Genomic DNA, 22563 nt, shown 5'->3' with positions numbered 1-22563 from the left:
TGAAAGCAAAAGGCTGCCACAGTATCAGATTTGATTATAGTGTGAGGAGAAAATTACTTTAAGGTAAAGATTTTAGAGTGGTATAGATATTTCTCATTAAATTCAAAAATGAGTTTATAATGATGTTGCTTAAAGATATGAATGACAGTAAGTCTACACATAAAAGAGTGTATTAGGAAATGATATGGCAAAATTTTACCATTTTATTAATCCTTGGAATGCAGAAGCAATGCCATGGAATTGCAACCACATCCTGATCAATCCTGAACTGATCACAGAACTATTATGGATGTTATAGATAAACAGTTTAAGACATCTAGAACAAAATATTATTTTATTTATAATAATGTCTCCCTATTTAATGTAAACAGTGTAAAATTCAGGCTTAATAAACAGGCCTAGCATAAAAAAATGTTAAGATAAACTAAATTACAAATATAAAAATTAAAAAGTACTTGCACTAACCTTTTTATATTATATGGGGAAAAAATAATTAAAAATGTCTACATTAAATAAAAAAGAAATTAAAAATGTATTACAAGACCCCTTTGAATCGAATCATTCACAATCAACATTACATTAGACAAAGAGGTGAAGACAAGACAAGAAAGATACAAAATTGCAATTAAATGTTCACAATAAACTTGTTGAAATTGTACCCTAGGTTGTACAGTACATTTATTTAAATTAGTTTGAATGTTAAAAGTTCATATTGTTCATGTTCTATTCTGTATTGTTAATATAAATCCCTGAATAATAAGGTTGCATTTTATGCATGCAACAGTCTATTACTGGCAGTCCCTTATGACAATGAACCATGGTAAAGTGAAGATAGTTTAACTATAGTATTTGTAGATTTCCTTGGTTACCACTACAGTTAACATATTTTAACTATGTGCATATAAAAATATAACATAATAAGTTGCAATTAAGGGATATTTAATGTTGAAATGAATTTCAAATATAAAGTTTAAGTAGGTATTATCACCCATTTTACTCATAATAATTAAATCTAAAAAGTTCAGTTTAGAAGTATCCTATCGGTATTGATATCGACGATACTGGCCATTAAAAGTATCGAAACAAAATATGTGGTATCGCCCATCCCTACAACCCATAGCCCCTACGAAACTGTGCCAGAGAACTCGGCATGACGTCCTTTTGATTGACAAGTGAAAGTTCCAATCAGTGGAGAGGAACAGAAGGAGGCGGGTCCGTGAAGCGCTGACTGTCTACTCTTCAAAGAAAATTGCGATTTGACTTACAGTGTTGCAACACGGGGAAGACGCTGAGTGGGCGGCGCGGACTTTTCTCTTCACATAAACTACTTTTTGTTGTTGCCTCCAACTTTCAGTTCAACCGGACTGCTGCTTTTGTGTAAGTCTTAAAGTTTCAAAATGTCCAGCGACCTCAGGCCAAAGCTGTGCGTCTTAGAAAAAGGGGACAACGGCTACGGTTTCCATCTCCACGGTGAAAAGAACAAGCCAGGTCAGTTCATCCGGCATGTGGAAGCCGACTCTCCTGCCGCCGTGGCGGGTCTGCTGGCCGGAGACAAGCTGGTGTTCGTAAACGGGGAGAATGTGGAGAACGCTAAGCATCAACAGGTGGTGTCCCGCATAAGAGACATCACGGGCAAACTAGAGCTCATCGTGATGGACGCAGAGACCGCAAACCTGCTGCAGAAGCACAACTTGAAGTGCCAGAAAGAGTATGTGACTGATGGGATACCGATACCGAGCAGTGCTGAATCGGACCATGAAGAGGAGCTGAAGAACGGGACACCAAGGGAGTCCACCCCCGTCCCGGAGACAAATGGGGACATACGCATGGATAGACTGAGCGTGAGCTCCAAGGTGAGTTCAACAGCTTTCATGAGCAAATTTCCATCACTTAAAAACTTATTTTGGATTTTAAGCTGCGAACAAGTTGAGTCTTCTCCACGTGCGTCAAGTTTGACAGATGTCGTCATACAATATACTTCATAATATTAATAGTAAATTTGTAGGGCTAAATAGGTTAATGTCAAACAAAGATGTTCGAGATTAAACTAGATACTTCTTTTAAAAACCTAGTTTAAAATATATGTTTTATCAATTATCTATATATGCATTAATGTATGTTTCATACATTTTTGTAAACAAAACTGTTTGTAGGCCTACATCTTTTCCACCACATATATTACGATTCAGTCACTCAAAATACCAAGCGGTGAAACCATTAAACTAAAATACTTTAATTGGCCTTTAAATACACTTGGGTTCACATAAATTAATCATTTTCTGGAGTTTCTTTCTATTCTATTTCTTTCTATGGAAGAGGTGTATTCAAGTCATTTTTTTGTATCAATTCCATCTTCTAGTGCACATTTTGAATACCTTAATTGAAAAAAAATAATATACTATTATACTAACATTATAGCCTACCAATATTATATTACCCAGCAGAGCGTACATGCTGTCCACAGAAAATCCCATTTGTACATTTCCCTATGTTTCATTTGCACATTGTTTAATGACCAGGCCACTTGTTGTGGATATGTGCTCCTAACAACACAGTGTTTTGTGGGGAAATGAACAGGTGCGGCCCTTCTGAAATGTTTGAGGACATTTACATGTTTCAAATCAGATAATCTTTGTGTTACGTCACAGGTATCACTGGTTTTACATTGCTTCCAGTCTGACCTGTCAGACATGAGGACAGTCATATTTTCAGCTTTTTTGGGGACGATGCCTTTCATCAGATGCATTAACCAAATTCCAGGCCTGTTCACTTAATAAATAAAACTATACTATTCATAGTAAATGACCAATCCATTTTTACTTATTAGACGTTATTGTTAATTGGCAGTAAATGATAACTGATCATAGGTTTCTGAGAAAAGCTTTGTCTATAAGGAAGAAGTGGACAAATTCTCCTCATAGATCAGTTACACATCATATTGATTTTCATAACTGCGCTCTTTGATCATTTGCCACTGTTGAAGTTTTAAGATTACATAACCACATAGGGTGTATAGGTCATTTGCATGGCTTTCATGTGATAACAACATTTTTATGTAACGCAGTACAAGGTCTGAAAGTGATTTGCACCAATTGTGTAATAAGAATCTAAAAAGCTGTCTTTAATCCTGTGATGTTAATATGAAGGCCTTTCAGTGAGCACCATTTACTCACCCTCATGTCATTCTAAACTAAATATGACTTTCTTCTGCGGAATATATATATATATATATATATATATATATATATATATATATATATATATATATATAATTCCGTACCATATGAGCACACACACACACACATTTCTTGAGTTGTAATTATTCGAGTTGAGGACAAAAGCCAGCAGACTAAGCTGACCCCAATAAAGTTTCAATCCCTTGCCTTGGAGATCCTTGAGCACTGAAGGGGGTTTATTGTGGAAAGTTACTCTTTGTTTGGGTGCAGAAGCCTGATTAGATAGAAAGAAGGCCACAGAGTAGAATTGAGATCTTTTATCCTATGTAAAAGATTCTGATGTGTACAGAAGACCAAACCTAATAAAGCAAACAACTCTATTACATGAACAGTTGATCAAATAATATGGATTATTCAGAGACATTTGGTACTGACACAGACACAAATCGAGTTATAAATGACTATAGAAGGCAAGCAGTTTCTGAAAGTGCCATCACAGCAAAAGCAAATATCCAGTGTGCAATTTAGATGCTAGTTATTCTTTTACATAATGGCATACAGGCCAGTGTTTATCAGTCCCTTTTCTGATTATGTAGCATGAGCTAGAAATAACTTCAATCGTCATAACCTTGGCGGACCAGAGAAGGCCTCTGCTCAATAACAGTTATTTAGAGTCCCTGGAACAATATGGATTGTAATCACATTTCTTTCCAGCAATTATCGAAGTGTTTTTGAAGCCCTCAGTCAACCATGAATGGTCCCTCTGTTGTGTCGTTTTCCTCTCACCCTCCTGCGCCCCATCCTTCCTCTCTGTGATCATTCTGGAGGGAACATCCTTGGATCGGCTGTCAGTTAAACCCAGACTAAGCTTTGTAGTTGATGGCAGTGCCCTGCGGGATGCTGTTTACTTACTGAGATGAGTTTTCAGAGAGGATTACACTCAGACCAGCTTGCTCGCATTGTGTTTGACAATAAATGATGGAAAAGAGGCAGAGCAGATGATTTCTAAAAAGTCTGGAATATTTCTTGACATTGCAAACATCTGAATCATATTCGGATAGTGGTTCCTTCATAACTGCAGGTGTGTTGCGAGGAAAGAAAGGGGGTGTTTCTTTGGGACAGTCCTCAATAGTTTGCTTTAATTCTATTTATAATAAGCAGCATGTGATGATATATCAATCACTGCATCGTGTGCTTTTCACTCTGTGTTTGCAGTAAAGGACCTATGCTGTCCATTCAGTGGTTTATTTATTATTTAGATTAGCCTCATTTTAAGTGGATGATGAAAAGATTGAAGTGGCCTACTTCCAGACTTCACCAATGTTAAAAATGCCATTGTTTTATAATACCGCTACAGTTATAGACTGGTGAAAGCGGTCTTAATCATTTTCGAGGCCTTTGATATATCATATGTATTTTAACCTTGATATACTCCCAGCTAATTTTCTCACTTTTTTGTGTCTATTTTTGAAGATTATTATTGAAAATTGTAATTCTAAATGTGTAGATTTCTATTGTGCTATGGATATGAATGTTTCTCAAATCGTACAGCTTATTGAGCAGAGCTTTCTGGTTCATTTTCTAAGTAATCACGTGGAATTTTTGACTGCTAGGTGATGAAATAGACAGAGAATGCCACAAATGTACTTTTACCATAAACATAAATCACTGAGGGACCATATGCCTGAATATCATGGGATTGTTTTTTTTTTTACTTCACAATTAGCATCACAACACCCTAGCAGTGGCATAGCAACACCCCAAACTACTACTGAATACCCTAGCAACCTCTTAGAATTACCTTGGAAACCACTTCTAACACTCTAGTATCATTGAAAGAGACTTTTTATGGGCAAAGCACAAGTTTACATTTTATTCTGTAAAAAATATATATATTTAATCTTTGACAACAATACATTTGAGCAGAAACAATACAACATCTTCGGGTGTGTTTGGCAGCCACACGTTCTCTAGATGTTCACCACTAAGAATTTCAAAAGTAGTCTCTCAAGCTGAGAGAGGGAGGGATGTTCGCACATTTGAATTAACCACTTCCTTGGTTACAAGATCGCCTTTTTTCCGGCTGTGGTCTGTTGCATTTTGAAATGACACGAGCAGTTATACCAGTCATATCAGTCCTCACCTCACTGCTCTTGCTACATGGCTGTGTATTTTGCTGTTGGTTGGCAGTTTTCAAATCTCTACAGGTTAATTATTGGCTGTTGAGTTTTGCAAGCGCACATCTTGGATCCAAAGCCTCAGGCCTATAAATATATTTATGGTTTCTTTGCCAGCTCTTCTCATCTTCACATTCATGCAATCAATGTTGCATCATACTATTAGAAAATGCTCCTTTATTGCGTTTGCCTGAACCAATATGCCAGTATATCACATGATGTAGGTTTTAAATAAAGTTTGTTTACTCGGACAGCCCAGGTTATGTTTAAGGATAATTATTGTTTTCAATCATCAGTTCATGTTTGACCAACCCTACCCCAGTCCTTTAAGAGTTGAGCAAACCAAGGACAAGATTATGAGTTACTAAAGTGAGCTATAAAGTCATTAACCTTTGTATCATCGATCTGTAGTATCTTTATAGGGCTGCTGGAGGATTCATTGAGGCCTGCCGTGAGCTGGAAGTGGGCTAGGTTCGGGCCTTTCCACTCTGGGCTCATGAAAAACAGGTTTACATAATGGTATGCGACAGTTCCCAAAAATAAAAATTCCATCATTCCTTTTACTCACACTTAAGTCGTTCCAAACCTGTATGACTTACTTTCTTCAGTGGAACACAAAAGAAAACTGTCTCAATGTTTATTTTTTAATAGTCACATGAAGTCTAGTCTATTTTGAACCTAGCTGACCTTGTACTGTTGTAAGCGGATGGTACTTTTATGCAACGTTGCACTCTTTTTGTAGTTGGACAGTTCACGTTTGTAAATGGCTGAAAAAGATGAAGCAGTGCGATATTTCAAAATGTCTCCTTTTGTGAAGAAGAACAAGAACACACTATGTGGGAAGTCAAGGAGAGATAAGTCTAAAAGTTACTGCTACATTTTCATTTTTCTCTGTAATCATTGATTGAACTCTTTGCCAATACTCTGAAGGCCACAGGTGCCACGGGTTCATGTTATGTCACGCAGACTCTCAGGAGGATTGATAGTGAATGAAGGTCTTTGTCAGATACTGTAGTTTAAAATCACTCTACCCTACTTCAGCTGTGGACAGGAGAAAATTATTCCCTCTGCTGACTTCAGCTTCCTATATTGAATAACCCAAAGGCAAAAGGAGGCCCAGAGGGAGAATGTTTAGTGAAGAGTAAATTCCATAAAGGAACTCTACACTTCCGTAAAGGAACTCTGTGAGTTTCATGCATAACGACACGAGATCACAGGCTTTCATCATGTACTGTATTATAGCATGCCGTAGTTTAATGCTAGTTTATTGTTAGAAACTAGTTCCGTTGTGCGCTTGAATGCTTTCATGACATATAAATGATAGGCTTATTTCCTCATATCTCATTTCAGTTTGGTAAAACTGTTTACAAAGCAGATCCTCTCGAATTAAAGCCCTGCTCTTATGAGTAATCAGACACATCTATATCTTGCCACATCTCTTGCCAAATGCCTCTTTTTTCTTTTGTTTCCTAATCTAAACTTTACCAAATAAGAACATGATTAACAAGCTATTTACCAATGACACCTTTAAAAATAGTTTGCAAATGAAGGCAGATTAAGAGCAATGCACTGTGACAATGTTTTTTTTTCCTTCTTTTTTCATCAGTATAAGGTAGGACAGTTTTTTTTAGTTTTTCCCAAGTTTTGAGAATATTTTTCAAATTGCATAATGAGAATTATTATTGTCATAAAAAAATATGTCACAATACCAAAGAATTTGTCATTCTAAAAACAGGCTTCATTCCTTATGCAAATATAATTTCTTTTTACGTTTCTTGGGATTTTGGGATGAAATATGACCCAGATGGTTCTCGACAGAGTTTGTGACATTCACCTCAATATGTCTTAGATCATATGCATCTCTCATTTGTGTGTCCTTCTCTTCACGTGGATTTTGATAAGATTTCTTTCATAAAATCCCAGTGCAGTGTTCCAGGAATCTTATCAAAGCGGATGATTTCATCTTTGCATTGTGAATGTGTGGGGCCCTGCCAAACCCTTCTCGGAGATAGCAGTCCACACCCAAGCCCTTTCCCACACTCCCACAATTCTCCCTTTACTCTCAACCCGACACGGCCAAACACTGATATGCCAGAGACATCAGCTCTCCTCATCCGCTGCATTCTTTTGCTTTTGCTTTTCATTGGGTGGAAATGCAGCATGATTTCCATATCATCTAATAATCATCTAATCCGCTTAGTTCATACTTTCCAACCCGAATTTGCTTACGAGAAGGGCTTCCTTGGGCGGAAGAGTTAGCAGAGGTTACATGTAATTGGTAATGAAGAAACTAGAAGAACCAATACAGTGATAACAGTCTATGGCTTTATCAGGCAGCTTTGTATCTTATCACAGCAGGGGTGTATCATTTAGTACATGCTGAGTGATCTTCGGTGTCTAATTGTGTGCATAGTATCAGAGGCATTTAAAAACATTGTGACTGTCACACGTGTTTATGAAAGACCCACCTAGAGAGCGGATAACATTGTATAATATTCCTGACTGTATGTCCAGTCCTCTCAGGACATTGTGAACCTTCTGTCAAACATAGTCAGATGTGGATACAACACTTTGGCAGGAAAGTTACAGTTTTGCTGGGTGAAATAAGACCTGATGTTAGTCTCTTGCCAGTTTGGTCAGTATTTAAAGTCAAGAACTTGTTTGCTAACCCATCCAGCAAAGTTAAGCTAGAAAAATACTTCAAATTGTTGTGAAGGACATTGAAAAGAAAGACATTTCTGTATCACCATTGTGGTTTTTTGCTCCCAAATATTTTTTTTTCTAAATTAATAAACTGCAACGTTTCAACCACAAGCAGTCTTCATCAGTTCAAATAATGGTGTGTCTGTATTTTTTAAAAATATATATATTTTCACAAATCTGGTTTGTCTGAACAGTCAGACTCATATATGCATCACAGATAAACAGAATCATCTATTTTGCTATTTTTAGATTTTTATAATTTAATGAATAAAACTATGAACTATGAATAAAGGTAAAAACGTTGCAATTAATTAAATTATAAAAAATTATTTAGGAGCAAACAGAACAGTGTGTCAGTCTTTTTGCATTTCTTCTAAACACCTGCTTTAGTGAATTTTGGATGTGCATTTTCTACTAAATGGCAATAATAGTTCACTTTGAGGCATGCTCATGATGAAAGCATTTTGATTATTATGTACATTGTTTGTTTCTATTGTTTAAATACTTAAAATATAAAAATAATCCTGACTTAAAGAGGAAAATCCATACAGTATCTTTTCTGTCACATGGCCTTCTTCCATTCATATTTGTACATTCAGATACCATTCTTCTCTATAGTGAGCAGTGAGTCTTTAAGCGGACATTTTTTATCCAAAGTGACTTAAAGTACACTTATTACAGGGACACTCTCTCCGGGGCAGTCTGGGGTTAAGCTTTGATCAAGGCCACAACTGGTAATAGCTCATGGCTCTGATTACCAGGCCTTACTTTAACCACTTTGCCACACACCGTCCACAAACTATCCCCGAACAGAGCTCTTCAGTTGCAGCCTTGTGTTCAGCAGGAGGGATTAAACTCTTAGCGTAACATATGGCCTCTGCTGGCTAAGCCTATGCTAATCAGAGCTCAGATAGGTCTTGCCTGTGCATAGTCACCTGTTAGAAGAGTTCTTCCTTTCTTTAGTGGCTACAGTCAGGCAGGTTTTCTTTGGGGGACAGCAATGAGGATATCTTTTCCCTTGTCAGCTGTATCTGTGACCTGTGGTTAGCCCTCAGCTAGTGATTTCTGAAGAGCTGGTATTGTTAATCGTGTCAAGCACATTCAGTGACCCTAGTCCTAACCCCTTCACTCCGCACTAGTATCCGGTTTCCCAGAAGAGCAGGCCTCCCGGGAAGAACTGTATGCAGCCTGTACACTGCAGCTTTGTACTGCTGTCTTGGTATTGCCAGTGTTGGACTATCATGAGCACCTTTTGACACACTTGTGTGGTGAATTGTTTTGCAGTTGGTCTGTACTGTGTTTCATTGATCGAGGCACTTGTAATAATTTTGAGTTACCCTTTTATTATATAAAATAGGTTAATTTAAAGATTAAAATAACAAATCATGATTCATCTCATAAATTGTTTCAGTGTATTATATATATACAGTGTAGTATATATTATTATTGATGTTGTTACTTGAGTGTTATTGATGGTGATGTGGGAATGCGATATGGAAATCGTGGAAGGAATCACAGAATTTGGTCATAAAAATGGAATTTACTTTACTTGGAATGTCACGGATTTGCCAAATTTTGGATGAATAAATCAAAAGTAATACAGTAGACTTAAACCAAAATGCAATATGGACTAGTTTCTCTGAATATTAGGACACAAAAAACATAAACAATTTAAATAGAAATCCTGCATGTTCTGCTTGACTCTGTATGAATAAATGGTGCAGACATGTGGTTTCATTTATTACACAAATAATGAAGCAGTTATTTCAGCCTCTGCCACATCAATATATGAGTAGCCTACATGAACACATTAATATATAATATAAAAATAGTCCATATATATATATATATATATATATATATATATATATATATATATATATATATATATATATATATATATATATATATATATATATATATATATATATATGTATGCATGTATGTATTTCTGAGGGCCTTAAAAAAATTCTTCTTAAACTATTAAAAATGCTGTTGAATTGTATACGTTTCATGATTTCAATTAAGTAGAAATGCTTTTTAAAATTTAATATAACCATTAAAACAGAGACTACAAAAAAATAAAAACAGAATACAGAAAACAATTGAATGGAAAAAATTTAATTTGGAAAAAAAAGCCAAAACATTGGCCTATAACTATGTTAGAAGACTGTAAACAACGCTAAAACGATATTATTTTAATATGATTTTATAATAAACGTGAACAAACGTCTTTCTCTATTTGTTTTCATACTTTGCCAGCTCATGTATGTTTTTGATTCATAGATCAATATGTCCGTGAGCACAGCAGGTATATGTTTGATTTCTTATCTGTTTGTATAATTTCAGCCATATATTATAGGCTGGTTTGCTAAAGAGGGAAGTACACAGATGACAGGTCAGTTTCATTACTTCTACTTTTCAGTGCTTCATCTCGGGATGTTGATGTACTGAATCCTCTTTGAAATGGTATAAAGTTTATTTCTAACTTCTAATCGATTGCTTTGTAGATTTTGTACATTTCTGTGGTTTTGTTTAGAAAGTGTTGTTCAGATTATTGTGGAAGGTTTCAGGAAGCAGGTGACTTGTTCAGATATGGTTTATCGATTGGGGTGGTTGGCTTTGCTTTTTAGAAGTTCTTTCTTTTGTACATTATAATATGTCTCATGCACAGTTTTTTTTTTGAAAATGTCCTAGCGGTGAAGGGGATTAGGATTGTTGCTTTGTACAAACTTCTTAGCTTTAGTTTACATTTGAAAGATATGTATCTTATTATGACTGACAAAAAATTTATACGTATTTGATATCTTGAAATGTTCTCAATTATACATTCTGCTTTGTCTGTTTTGGATATATCAGTGTATGAACTGTCGTAATTTCGTAATTTCCTTCCTTGTTTATTATCTCTTAGGAATCAAAGAACGAGCTGCGTCCACGTCTCTGTCACATGAAGAAGGGTGCCACAGGATATGGCTTTAACCTGCACACAGAGAAGACGAAACCTGGCCAGTACATCAGGGCGGTGGATGAGGACTCCCCAGCAGAGAAATCTGGACTTCGGCCACAAGATAAAATAGTGGAGGTATAATACACCATATTTAATCAGTAATTTTAACAACTGTGTGTGTACTTCTGGAATGTATGGTAATAAACTTTTGTGTTCAGATAGTGCCTCTCTTTCTACATATATGTTTGTATTAATATATATATATATATATATATATATATATATATATAAAATAAACCTATAACACAAGGTCTCTCCTAAAAAGTCTGTTAGATTTTTATTTGAAAGGAATTAATAATTGTATTCAGTACAAATGCATTTAATAGATCAAAAGTTAAATACCGTAATTCCGCAAATAAAAGCCGGGGCCTTTATTTATCTGAAATGTAGAAGGTAACAGGCTTTTATTTGAAGCAGGCTTTTATTAGAGGCAGGCCTTTATTTCTAATTCCATCTGTTTGATAAGTAATTGTTTTAAATAACCTGTTTTAAATTAAAAGCAATAGCGTTCCAGTGGACCGAGATCATAACATTAGCACAGAATCAGTTCAGAATCAATCACCAAAAGAATCAGTTCGGTTCAGACATGCTCTGTGTCAGTCGGCTTCACGCTGAATCACGCATGCGCAGTACCATCAGCTGTTCTCGAATCAGACGCGTCCGACAGAAACGGTTCTCGGTTTAGTGTTCTGGTGATCCGAAAAATGATGCAACCGGTTCTTGACTCGAGAACGAGAGACGCTCCGGCAGTATGCGTTCGTTATCTGGCTATTATTATTTGTCCGTGTTGACCATGCCCCCGGCCACTATCAGAGGCCCGACGTTTATTTGTATACCGGTTTTTATTTGAGGAATCACGGTATATGCTGTTCTTTTAAATTTTCTATTCATCAGAGAATCTAGAAAATATATGTGTATATATATATATATCACGGTTTCCACGAAATTTGGCAGAACAACTGTCCTCAACATTGCTAATAATAAGAAATGTCAAAGAACTGAAAATTCAGCTTTGCCGTCACCACAATAAATTACATTTCAAAATAGAAAACTCTCATTTTAAACTGCAAGAACATTTCACAATATTACTACTGTTCATTAACAGAATTTCTGATCAAATAAATGCATCACTGTTGAGCATAAGACATGCCCTGTCATACACCTGGCCCAATGCGACGCAAAGTGCAGTGCAAGTGTGTTTGCTAATTTAAGTCCGGCGCCACGTTGTTTAATTAACAAATGCATTTGCGACCATTTGTGCACCCGTGGGCGTGCTGGTCTAAAAAAGAGATGTGTTCAGGCGCATTGCTGGTGCAATGCTATTTTAAGGAGCTAAAAATAGACTGCGCCATAGACCAACTCAAACTTGGTCTAAAGTCTGGCGCAATGTCTTTTCTTTGTTATTTAAAGAGCATGTTAGTATAGGCAGGTCCGCAATAGGCTATCTATTTGCTTACACATGAGCAGCTCCGTTTCCTGTAGGAGACGCGAGATAATACTGTGTAGCATATTTATTTGATTAATTTCTGAAATGTTGTGTACAGTTTCTTTAATTGTATTATTATTTATTGGGTTATTATACATTGTATTATGTATATAGTGAAGCTATATCAGCCAGCGGCCTTCCTTCTTTCTAGATATTGCCATTGGCATCATTCATTAAAAAACATTTAGTGATAATCTAATTTGAAATTCTCCCACCTTATAATGTATTTCATTAGCCTAACCATAGACTGTTTATGACTAACGTTAGACTAAATTTTAGAGGCAGAGTGTTATTTTGCGCATGTTATACTTAAACAGAGCGTTAACTGTAAATGCCTGAGCATTTTGGACAGTGTTTCCAGAGTGTTAATCTCATTATTATCTATCAGTAAAGGAGTGGCTGGTGTAATTACTGTCTCTCCGGGAGTGCTGGGATTACTGAACGCCTGAGGAGAGCTCAGAGTCACATATCTTTATCAAACCACTGATATAAGGCCAGGCTTAATCCATTTACCACAGCTATATGATAGAGGTCTTAAAACGGTTCAGAGAAAGCCCCGTTTGTGTTCTTTCTATATACAAACAAATATATATTTATTCAGCATTGTCTAAACGCATGTAAATGCCTGATGTTAAGGAGGTCAGTGAAATGAAGAAAGTGAGGTTAGACAAATAAATATAAATAAAAAAGACCAATTTCTTTTTGTGTTCAATCCTAATCTGTTCACAGTTTGGTTATTTACAAGAGTGAAGTGTGTTCTTTAACTGAATTCCTTCCTGAAGGCTTCAGCTAATGGCAACAGTGTGTTGTGTACAGAACAGATACCAATGATGTCATTAAAAGCCAATCTGAGATGCGTCACTGTTTTCCAGTCAAGTGTTATTATGTCAGTCATCGTAATTTTGGGAGTGACTTCAGGGGAATCACTCTTGGATATAAAGAAGATTTTCAGTGTGTGTCCTTGACTTTAGTATGTAAATGTTCTGAGGGTAATGGTTAAGTGTTTTTGGCTGACTTGTAACTCAATCTGTGATCATGTGTTTTTCACAGTTTTAAATTTCATTCACACATTTGAAGTAATCATGTTTCACTGGTTTTGTGACTGGTTGACACAGTTGTGAACCCTGAGCACAAATCTGGTCCTCTTCGGCCTGACTACGAACATGTTTTATTTTAAAGCCTCGTCTCCGAATGCCACCGAACCCTTTTCTTTGAACACTGACTTCATTCAGCCGCCGTTCTCCAAAGCTCTGAGTGTTTTCACACACTCAGGATCCCCGTTCTTAGTTTCACTCCCATTTCCCGCGTTCCATCTCAGATTCCAGAGTGCTGAGACATTTAAATGTCAGGCATCATGTGGAGTCACGTGGCTTTACCTGAACATGCTGTGCCTGTTCACAAACACAAGTGTGGTTCACACTCGCTCTGATGAATTCTGCTTTTTGCTTCCCTGTTCTGTGAGCATGGCCTCTTGTTGTTGTGTGTGTGTGTGTGTGTGTGTCTAATAGGGCTGTTTAAAGGACACATAAGGGGGCTGTTGTTTGTCCGCTGTGTTTTAATTGCCTGCAGAACGGGAGAGTGGGATCTGCATTCCTAAGAGCCCACTCCTGCCCTGAATCTCCCACGCAGATTCCTTAGCCTCTGGCATTATGGGATAGACCAATAGAACCTCAGTCTTTTCCCAGGTGCCTCCTCTCTGTGAACCAGAGAAGTCATGGTCGTGGGATTAGACTTTCTATTGACCCATAAGTACTTCAAATGAATAGAAGAGAAGAGAAAGGAGTTCTGCTTTGCTTGATGATAAATATTATGTTATACTATATAGTTATACTAAATATAGTTTCGCTGCATTTGTGTGAATATACCAATTTAGTAATAATGAAGTAAAGAGACTAAAAAGTAATAGTAAAAAAAAAAAGTTAAATTAGAGTTTTTAGTTTTTAAATGTAGTTTATGGTTTCATTTAAAATTGTGTTTAAATGTAATTAATTGATATATTCATACATTTAAATTATATTACATTTAAGTACAATTATAATGATGTTACACTGAAATTATATTATTTTAAAACAATAAATAAAATACAAATTAAGAATTAAAAAATACTAATTAATTATTTTATGTTATTCCCCTTTGTTCAATTTGTTGTCATTTAATTTTAAATTATCTAATAATATTTTAACATTTACAATGAATTATATTTAAATTATGGTACATTAAAATGAAGTTACCTTAGAGGAATAAATTAAATTTAGTAAAAAAGTAATTACTGATCAACAAATAATAAAAAAAAAATGTTATTTGTAACTTAGATTTTAATATAATTGTGTTTTTACAATTAAATTAAATTGCATTGAAATTAAATTACCGTAAAGCAATGAATTAAATTGACTAAGAAATGCTGACCACTGCAGCCACATGCTTTGAATGATCCAGAGAAACTATTGTTCATTTAAATATCCAGATATATCAGAATGAATGAAAACCTTCAGCATTTCCATAACTCTTCCTTATCACAATTTAAGTCCAAATGTCTGAATTCACGTCTGTCGTTTCGGCAGGTGAATGGCGTTCCTGTGCACACAATGCATCATTCAGAGGTGGTGGCGGCCATCAAGGCAGGAGGAGATGAGACCAGAATGCTGGTGGTGGATCCTGAGACAGACGCTTTCTTCAGTAGCTGTGGTGTCCTTCCGACTGAGAAACATCTCACAGGTACAAGCGTAACAAATGAACCAGCTATAGCGTGTTTTTTTATGTGCAAAGTGGGTTCCCGTTCATCTCACCCTTGACCATAAGTGTGGTTTTGCTGATCAAGAACAACTTTGTTCACTTTGTCAAACATTTCACACCATGTTACACACACACTTTGACATAGTAACAGACTGCCGGTTAAACATCAACTCGAGGCCTGCGATGGCACTGTCTGCACATGAGAGAATCAGCCAAAGTCAACAGCGCACTGGCAGCATGTTGTCTTGGTGATCAGGACCATGGAAACAGTTTGAGAAATACACACTTAATGTGCCAGACAGGCAAAAGACTCATGTCGGCGGCCCAGCCACCCCACTATGACACAAAGAAGCACAACATATTATATGTGTTACTTCACTGGAGGCTTTTTCAAGGTAATAAAGCAACAAGTGAAATAGTAAAAAGTAAAAATAAAAACCGTTGATTTCTGAGAAACCGATTGACAACACTACATGATCGGCCTTTTTCCATTTCTCACTGAATGGATGTTGACAGCTGCAGCCACACACATCTCTTATTCATCATTTCAACCACAACAGCCATGTTTCCCAATTCACATTCAATTCTATAAAGGCTTTTTGTCTGTTTCCTGTTTTTTTCTTGGAAGGAACTCAATGTTTAGCCATTGTACTGTGACTCAAAACCCTTTGGCAATGGCATTTTGGTTAATAATAGTGATGGACTGTTATCATGAATGTTGTAAAAAAAAAAAATCATTGCATTTGAATTATATATCTGATCATAAAAAGGGAATGAATTGATCTTTGTCTGTCACTGTGTCCTCAGGTCCTCTCCCAGAGCCTGTTTCCAGCCGTGATGCAGAAGATCAGGTGAGGAACATCTGTGTTGCTCATTGTTCAGAAGACTAAATGTGTTCAGACCGCTTGTCTTCATATGTGCTGAGCAAACATGCATGTGACACAAACAGGGGGAAACATTAGTACTGATTCCAAGTTACATGACAACAATTGTAGTTTGTAAAAATCAGTACATTACATATTTAATTAGATGCAATCAGACTACTTTTAGATTACTTTTGACCTGATTAAAAAATACAAATAGTAAGAAAATATATTTCATTATTTGTTATGAACAACATGAAGTGAATTAAACATTATATTATGTCAAGGTTTCCCCAACTGGGGTAAATGAAGGAACTGCAGGGGATTTAATGAAAAGCTAATAATACATGAAATCATAAACAAATTAAAATTAAAATCAGTCGAACATTTTATTTGTGTACCTGGATGTCATGTGACCATAACCAATATTAAAATATTTATTGTACAATTTCAGGTGCACTTAAAGTACATTAGGTGAAAGAAGATCAGAAAAAACAAAAACGTTTGTGATTTTGTGCTTTTTAATGTGTTTGATAGACAAAAGCCTTCAAAGACATAGAAATATATACGGAATGATAAGTCAGATTAAAAATGTATGTGCTCATCATTAGTTGATGCAGGGATGAATACTTCTTAAACCTGAAATAACATACAATTATGTTATCCATAAAAAAGTAACAGTAGTATTTTAAAATGTAATTTTATCTAATTACAAGTACTTAATTTTTGGAATCTGATCACTTAATCCAGATTAGCTCTGGTGACCCATTAAATGTCTTGAAAAGTGGGCGTGTGATGTGCTATGTTTAGTTCCACATGCTAAATTTACACAATGACATTTGATAGGCTGATCAAGTGTAGTAGTGTCTGAGCGTCAGTGATGGGATTAAACAGGCAGCATCAGGACGAAGGTAAATCCTGGTTCCTCTCCAGCAGCTCTTCTCTGTCAGTTTTCCCACTGCTAGATTAGACTAGCTGTGAGAGAATGATAACCAGGTGCAGATAATCGCCAACTTAATGGAAGCTCTCTGCATGTCTGGGGATCTGCTAGTAGATAATAAAACATCTTGAGGGTGTGCAGGGGAGTTTTTGCTCTTCTTCTTCACACAACACAAACATCTGTGACTTTATCAAACTCTAAACCTGGTTTCTCAGATACTCTTTCATCCTCAGATGTTTGACTGGCTCTGATAAAGGACTCCTGACTCTTGTAGACAGCACAGAGAGTTTAAATCCTGTAAATCCATCATTACTTCAGAGAAGTATGGGGTTTATATCAGTTGTTCTGAAATTGCAGACGTAAACCATAAGGGGATGAAATGAAACTTAAAAAATGAAGTTTAAATTGCAATAACATTTCGCAATATTACTGTTTTGCCTTGGTGAGCATGAGAGCCTTATTAAAAAATCATACTTACTGAAAATCTCACCTTATCATAGATTTCCCATGCATGATGGCCAAAGTTGTTTTTTGTTGGTATAAAAACCATGGTGTGGAGACCTGGATTGAAGATCTAGTATTCTTAGTGCCTTCCAACCTACTAATTAATGTAGTTTGCAGTTTGTTCAGACAGAGAGAAAAGAAATCACTGTTATATATAACTGTTACTTACATGATGTTTCATGTATTTAACTGGTGTTCAAGTGGACATGAAAACCACATGTGGATGTAGAACATTTAATTACCCGACGGGACACACCAAACAGTGTTGCAAAAATGCAAATGAGGTTGTTAAAGAACTTTAGTCACACATCTCGATTTCCAATACTTCGCAAACCTAAATGAAAAAAACTAAATGTGACCCTGGACCACTAAACCAGTCTTAAGTGTCAGTTTTTCATATGAAATCATATGAAAAGCTGAAAAAAAATAAGCTTTCCATTGATGTATGGTTTATTAGGATCAGACAATATCAAACTATTTGAAAATCTGGAATCTGAGGTTGCAAAATAAAATCGAAATACTGAGAAAATCGCCTTTAAAGTTTTCCAGATGAATTCTTAGCAATGCATTAAGTTTTGATATATTTACTGTAACAGATTTACTAAATATCTTCACTGGAACTTGATCTTTATATCCTAATGATTTTTGGCATAAAAGAAAAATCAATCATTTTGACCCATACAATGTTTTTTTGGCTATTGCCAAAAAATATACCCCAGTGACTTGAGACTGGTTTTGTGGTCCAGGGTCACAAGTGTTCAGTAGTTCTTGTGTAACAGACAACACAATTGTGGTGCTTTTAAAAAAAAAAGCACTTCCAATTGTTTGCACAGTCATTTCTACACCAATAAACACTTAACATCTTACTTCAAAATGTTATGAAGTATCTTAGCTCAGGCTGTAATCCTCAGGATCTCATGATTTCACTGTAATGGGATACACTTAGCCTTAAATAATGCTCTGAAGTGCAATTAGAGATAGTGTGGATTTAGCTTTGGTATTTATCAGACCTGGGACAGTATTGCGTGTGTGCTTCCTGTCACATGCACTTGGCCAAGACCTCAGATGTGGCTGTTGGGACAGGCCCACAGTCAGACTGTGAACTGAAGGCTCAAGGTCCATCTAGGGGTTTGTTTTTTGTACTGCAATTAAAGGGCACTTGAATTCTTCTAAATATATCATTTTGTGTTCAACAGAAGAAAGAAATGCATTGCATTACATTTATGCATTTAGCTTTTATCCTAACAGTGCATTCAGGCCTTTAATGTTTTTATATCAATGTCAATGCTTTTTTTTTGTAGGTGAATGGAAAAGCAACCCAGGAAGAAAAGCCTAAAGTAGCTATGAGTTTGTCGACCTCCAGCACCTCCTCCAACACCTCCTCTTCTGAAGCTCCGGCCAGCTCCTCAGCACCAGAGGTTTGTGTCTGTGCACAGTCTTGAGTATATGAAATGATCGTAGAATGTTCATTTAAATCATGAAACGTTTGCAGGAGAAACCAAAAGCGAAGGCCTCGAGTGATGACGCAGCACTATCTCTGAACATATCGCTGCAGCAGGCCAAGGAACGCGCTCACCAGAAACGCTCCAACAAGAAAGCCCCACAGATGGACTGGAGCAAAAGAAACGAGCTCTTCAGCAACCTCTGAGCCTCCTTTGTGCCTCCCCTCTTCCTCTCACCCTCACCCACTTCTTTTCATGTTTTTCTTTACTTCCTCTCCCCCTTTACAATCGTCTGTCTCCTCATGCATCTCTTCTCTCTCGGTACACTTGCACACAATTAGAAACTCTTTCACATGTATATTTTAAACCAGTGTTATTTTGTCTCTGTGATTTCTGAATCTGTTGATTGATCAACTCTTGTCTTGATTTACCTCTATTTCACTGATATAAGATGAAATATATGATTTAACATTACTGTATAATATACAGTCTAGAATAGATATGTTTTTTAAAGAAGAAAGCTTCAATGATATATGAAACATATCTGTATATTCTCTTACTTTGCTTGTAGTTATACTGATGCAGTATTGATGGCCCTTTGAGAGTGCTGTCGAGTGTCTAATGAGTTTCTTCAGTAACTTTAAGAGCGGCAACAATCCATTGATTTTTCTTTCTTCTTTTGGTATGTGTGGTTATGATCAGTTCATAACATGAAGTGTAGAAACTGTGCAGCATTTTAATTTTGTAAATGTGAGCTGTTTATGGTTTGGGACCCATTAACCACTGAAATGATAGCGTTTGACTGAGTTGATACTGTTGGCTGATAAACCTTCTCATTAAAGGTTTTATTTAAAGTGCTTGTTTAGTGGATGTACTGTTCTTTTTATACAGCGCATGGTAATAGCAGGAGGGAGTACTGGATGTTTGAGCATATGTTTACTTGTAAATCTTCCACAGTATTTTTTCTTTTTCATAGCAAATGCTCACGTAACTCCATTACTTTTTTTTTTGTGGTAAATGTTTAATTAAAGTAATGAAATGTACCCGCTTTAAATAGCTTTTAAAGAACCATGTCTTTGTTCTACACCAAAAACGATAACATTAAAAAAAAAATATATCCAGTCTATTATGACTATATTTATACATATGATATTCCGACGCCAGAGAAGCATTGCAATACCCTGCTGTTAAAAACGGTACTATTCCTTGACAGCATTTTAATGAGTTGCATCTGTTCAAAGCATTTGGCATATTTGATCTGTGCATTAGGTCTTAAAGTGACAGCAGCTTCAGCCTAATAAACCTGCTGCTCAAGTGTTGCTCATGATAATCAAACTGCAGAAAATGAGAAAATCACTCATTGCTCTTTACTGATTAACTAGTGTCTTTAGTAAGAATCATTGCATATTTAGTTCATACAAAGGAGACTATGCGGTGTCTTATTTTATTTTTACGTTTGGTTCATTTCTGTAGTATTTCTTACGTGAATGCTACTGGTAAAATAGTCTGTACCTGAAAATAAATAAATAAAGCACTGTTTATTTAAATTGTTTCTTGTTATTTAAATTTGTGCTGTTGTTTGTAATTTGCATTTTCGTCCTTTTTTTTTTTTTAATGCTTACAGTTTTTGAAACTACGGCTTCATTTCTCAAAACACCTGGGGTGCCAAATCCTGTTTCTGACGAGCGACTGTCCCGCTTTTAAAGTTCCGTTCCAACCCTAATCACACACACCTGAAGCAACTAATTAAAGTCCTCAGGATCATTTGAAAATTAAAGGCAGGTGTTTGATTAGAGTTGGAGCTGAACTTTGCAGGACAGCTGATCGCCAGGAGCAGGATTGGGCACTCCTGTTCTCTACACAAAACACACACATATCTTCCGAAAGCAAACACTTCTTTAAAAAAAAAGAAGGGTTTTTTTTTGCGTAGTAACATTGCAAACAAACAAAATAAATAGCCACGTACAACACACAGATGTGAAACATGTAAAACACTACTCTTGTGTGTCTTGTTTGTTCAGAGTACAGTGGAGCACAGGAGTTTGTCACTGCACTCGTACATACTGTACATACAGTATGACTGATTAATTTTATAGTTATGCAACTGAACTGAATCAATTAAGATTAGGAGAATGGTTCTCAAGAATCACTTTGTGTTTTAATAAAATGTAATAATAAATTACCAAGAAGAGAAACCAACTTCAGCAGATAAATGTTTAGTATCATTTTTAATTCAGTGTAAAAATTCTTTTTTTTTTTCTTCTTTTTTTTCAAATTCAACAGATACATTTTCACAGCCATGCGGAAACAGTTTGAAATGCTTGTAAACAAATTAACATAAAATTCAACCAACAAAAGCCCCCCCTCCCACAGTTGAACTATATACATATAAGCTATCAAACCCCATATCACAACACACATCATCATCATCATCATCAGAAATAAAGCAAAGACCAGATACAGACTCTATCAAAAAAGTTACAAACCCACCACCCTCACCTCTATATACCATGAGGGTCAATGTTAGTTCTTAATTATTTTTTTCCCCATTGTTATAACAAATGATTTCGGCTACTTGTATCCAAAATACAGATCTGAAGTTATAATCACCAGCTCTCCAACTTATAATTACAGACTTAGTTCTTCTTTTAATAGACCTAATGAATGATTTATCAAATATATATATATAGCACCATGATGTGATTACTGAGGACAGAGGGAACGTCACAAAAACCCGTGTTAGTATCGAGACCAGAACAACACTGGCCCTCATAAGATTCTCACATTGCTGCATGCACTGATAATCACTCTACTGGACAACATCTTTTTCTTTAGATTTTGTATTCTGCTTCTCTATGTTTGACTCAATAGCTTTACTTGTGTAGAGAAAAAACATAACAGAGGATAAGGCATCAATTCTGTTGACGAGAGAGTGTTTACTTAAAAAGGTGAAGTTGTGCGTTAGGGCTTAAATTCATTTGAGGGTAGCAGCTAAATTTGCCTCAACAGTCATTTTAATTGCAAATGATTTCGATTTTGGTCTTGTTATTATAATAGTAATAAAAAATAATAGCTGGCAAGTATGATCGTAACCAGTGTGTACCTAAATCCTGACGCTATGGATGGGGTTTATGAGGAAAACCAATGGCAATGAAAATAATGCTATTTTTCATGAAGAATAAGCATCGTAGGAAGAAGTATGAACATGACAATATCGATATGGTTGCTGATGTAAAATGTAGCAATGAAGTCCCAGTTTGACTTTTACAAATTAAATACACGACAGTGCCTTACATTTGGAAAACTGCACATGCTAACAACACAACAGCTACAGAAGAAACCCAAAAATGACTACAAAAATAAACCAATTTATAATGATTTAATACAAACATCTGTTAAAACCCAACAAGAGAGAGAGAGAGATATGAAAAAAAAAAAAAAAAAAAACACCTGTTAAAAAAAGAAATACATTGGATCTTTATACAACAAACCATAATTTAACATGGATCTAACTACAACATGTGGGTGACCA

General features: G+C 35.9%; 1 protein-coding gene across 1 annotated transcript; it reads left to right on the top strand.

Moving 5' to 3' along the window:
• Positions 1-1227: 1227 nt before the first annotated feature.
• LOC113070983 (Na(+)/H(+) exchange regulatory cofactor NHE-RF1-like) lies at positions 1228-20144 on the top strand. The gene is made up of 6 exons (XM_026244338.1): positions 1228-1853; positions 10968-11138; positions 15111-15264; positions 16090-16133; positions 18891-19007; positions 19082-20144. The coding sequence occupies exons 1-6, from the start codon at positions 1398-1400 to the stop codon at positions 19235-19237; spliced, it is 1098 nt and encodes a 365-aa protein (XP_026100123.1). The 5' UTR covers positions 1228-1397; the 3' UTR covers positions 19238-20144.
• The last annotated feature ends 2419 nt before the right edge of the window (positions 20145-22563 follow it).

The sequence above is a fragment of the Carassius auratus genome, unplaced genomic scaffold (assembly GCF_003368295.1).
Source record: "Carassius auratus strain Wakin unplaced genomic scaffold, ASM336829v1 scaf_tig00005591, whole genome shotgun sequence".
Classification (NCBI taxonomy): Eukaryota; Metazoa; Chordata; class Actinopteri; order Cypriniformes; family Cyprinidae; genus Carassius; species Carassius auratus.
This window is presented reverse-complemented; position numbering and strand designations above follow the sequence as displayed.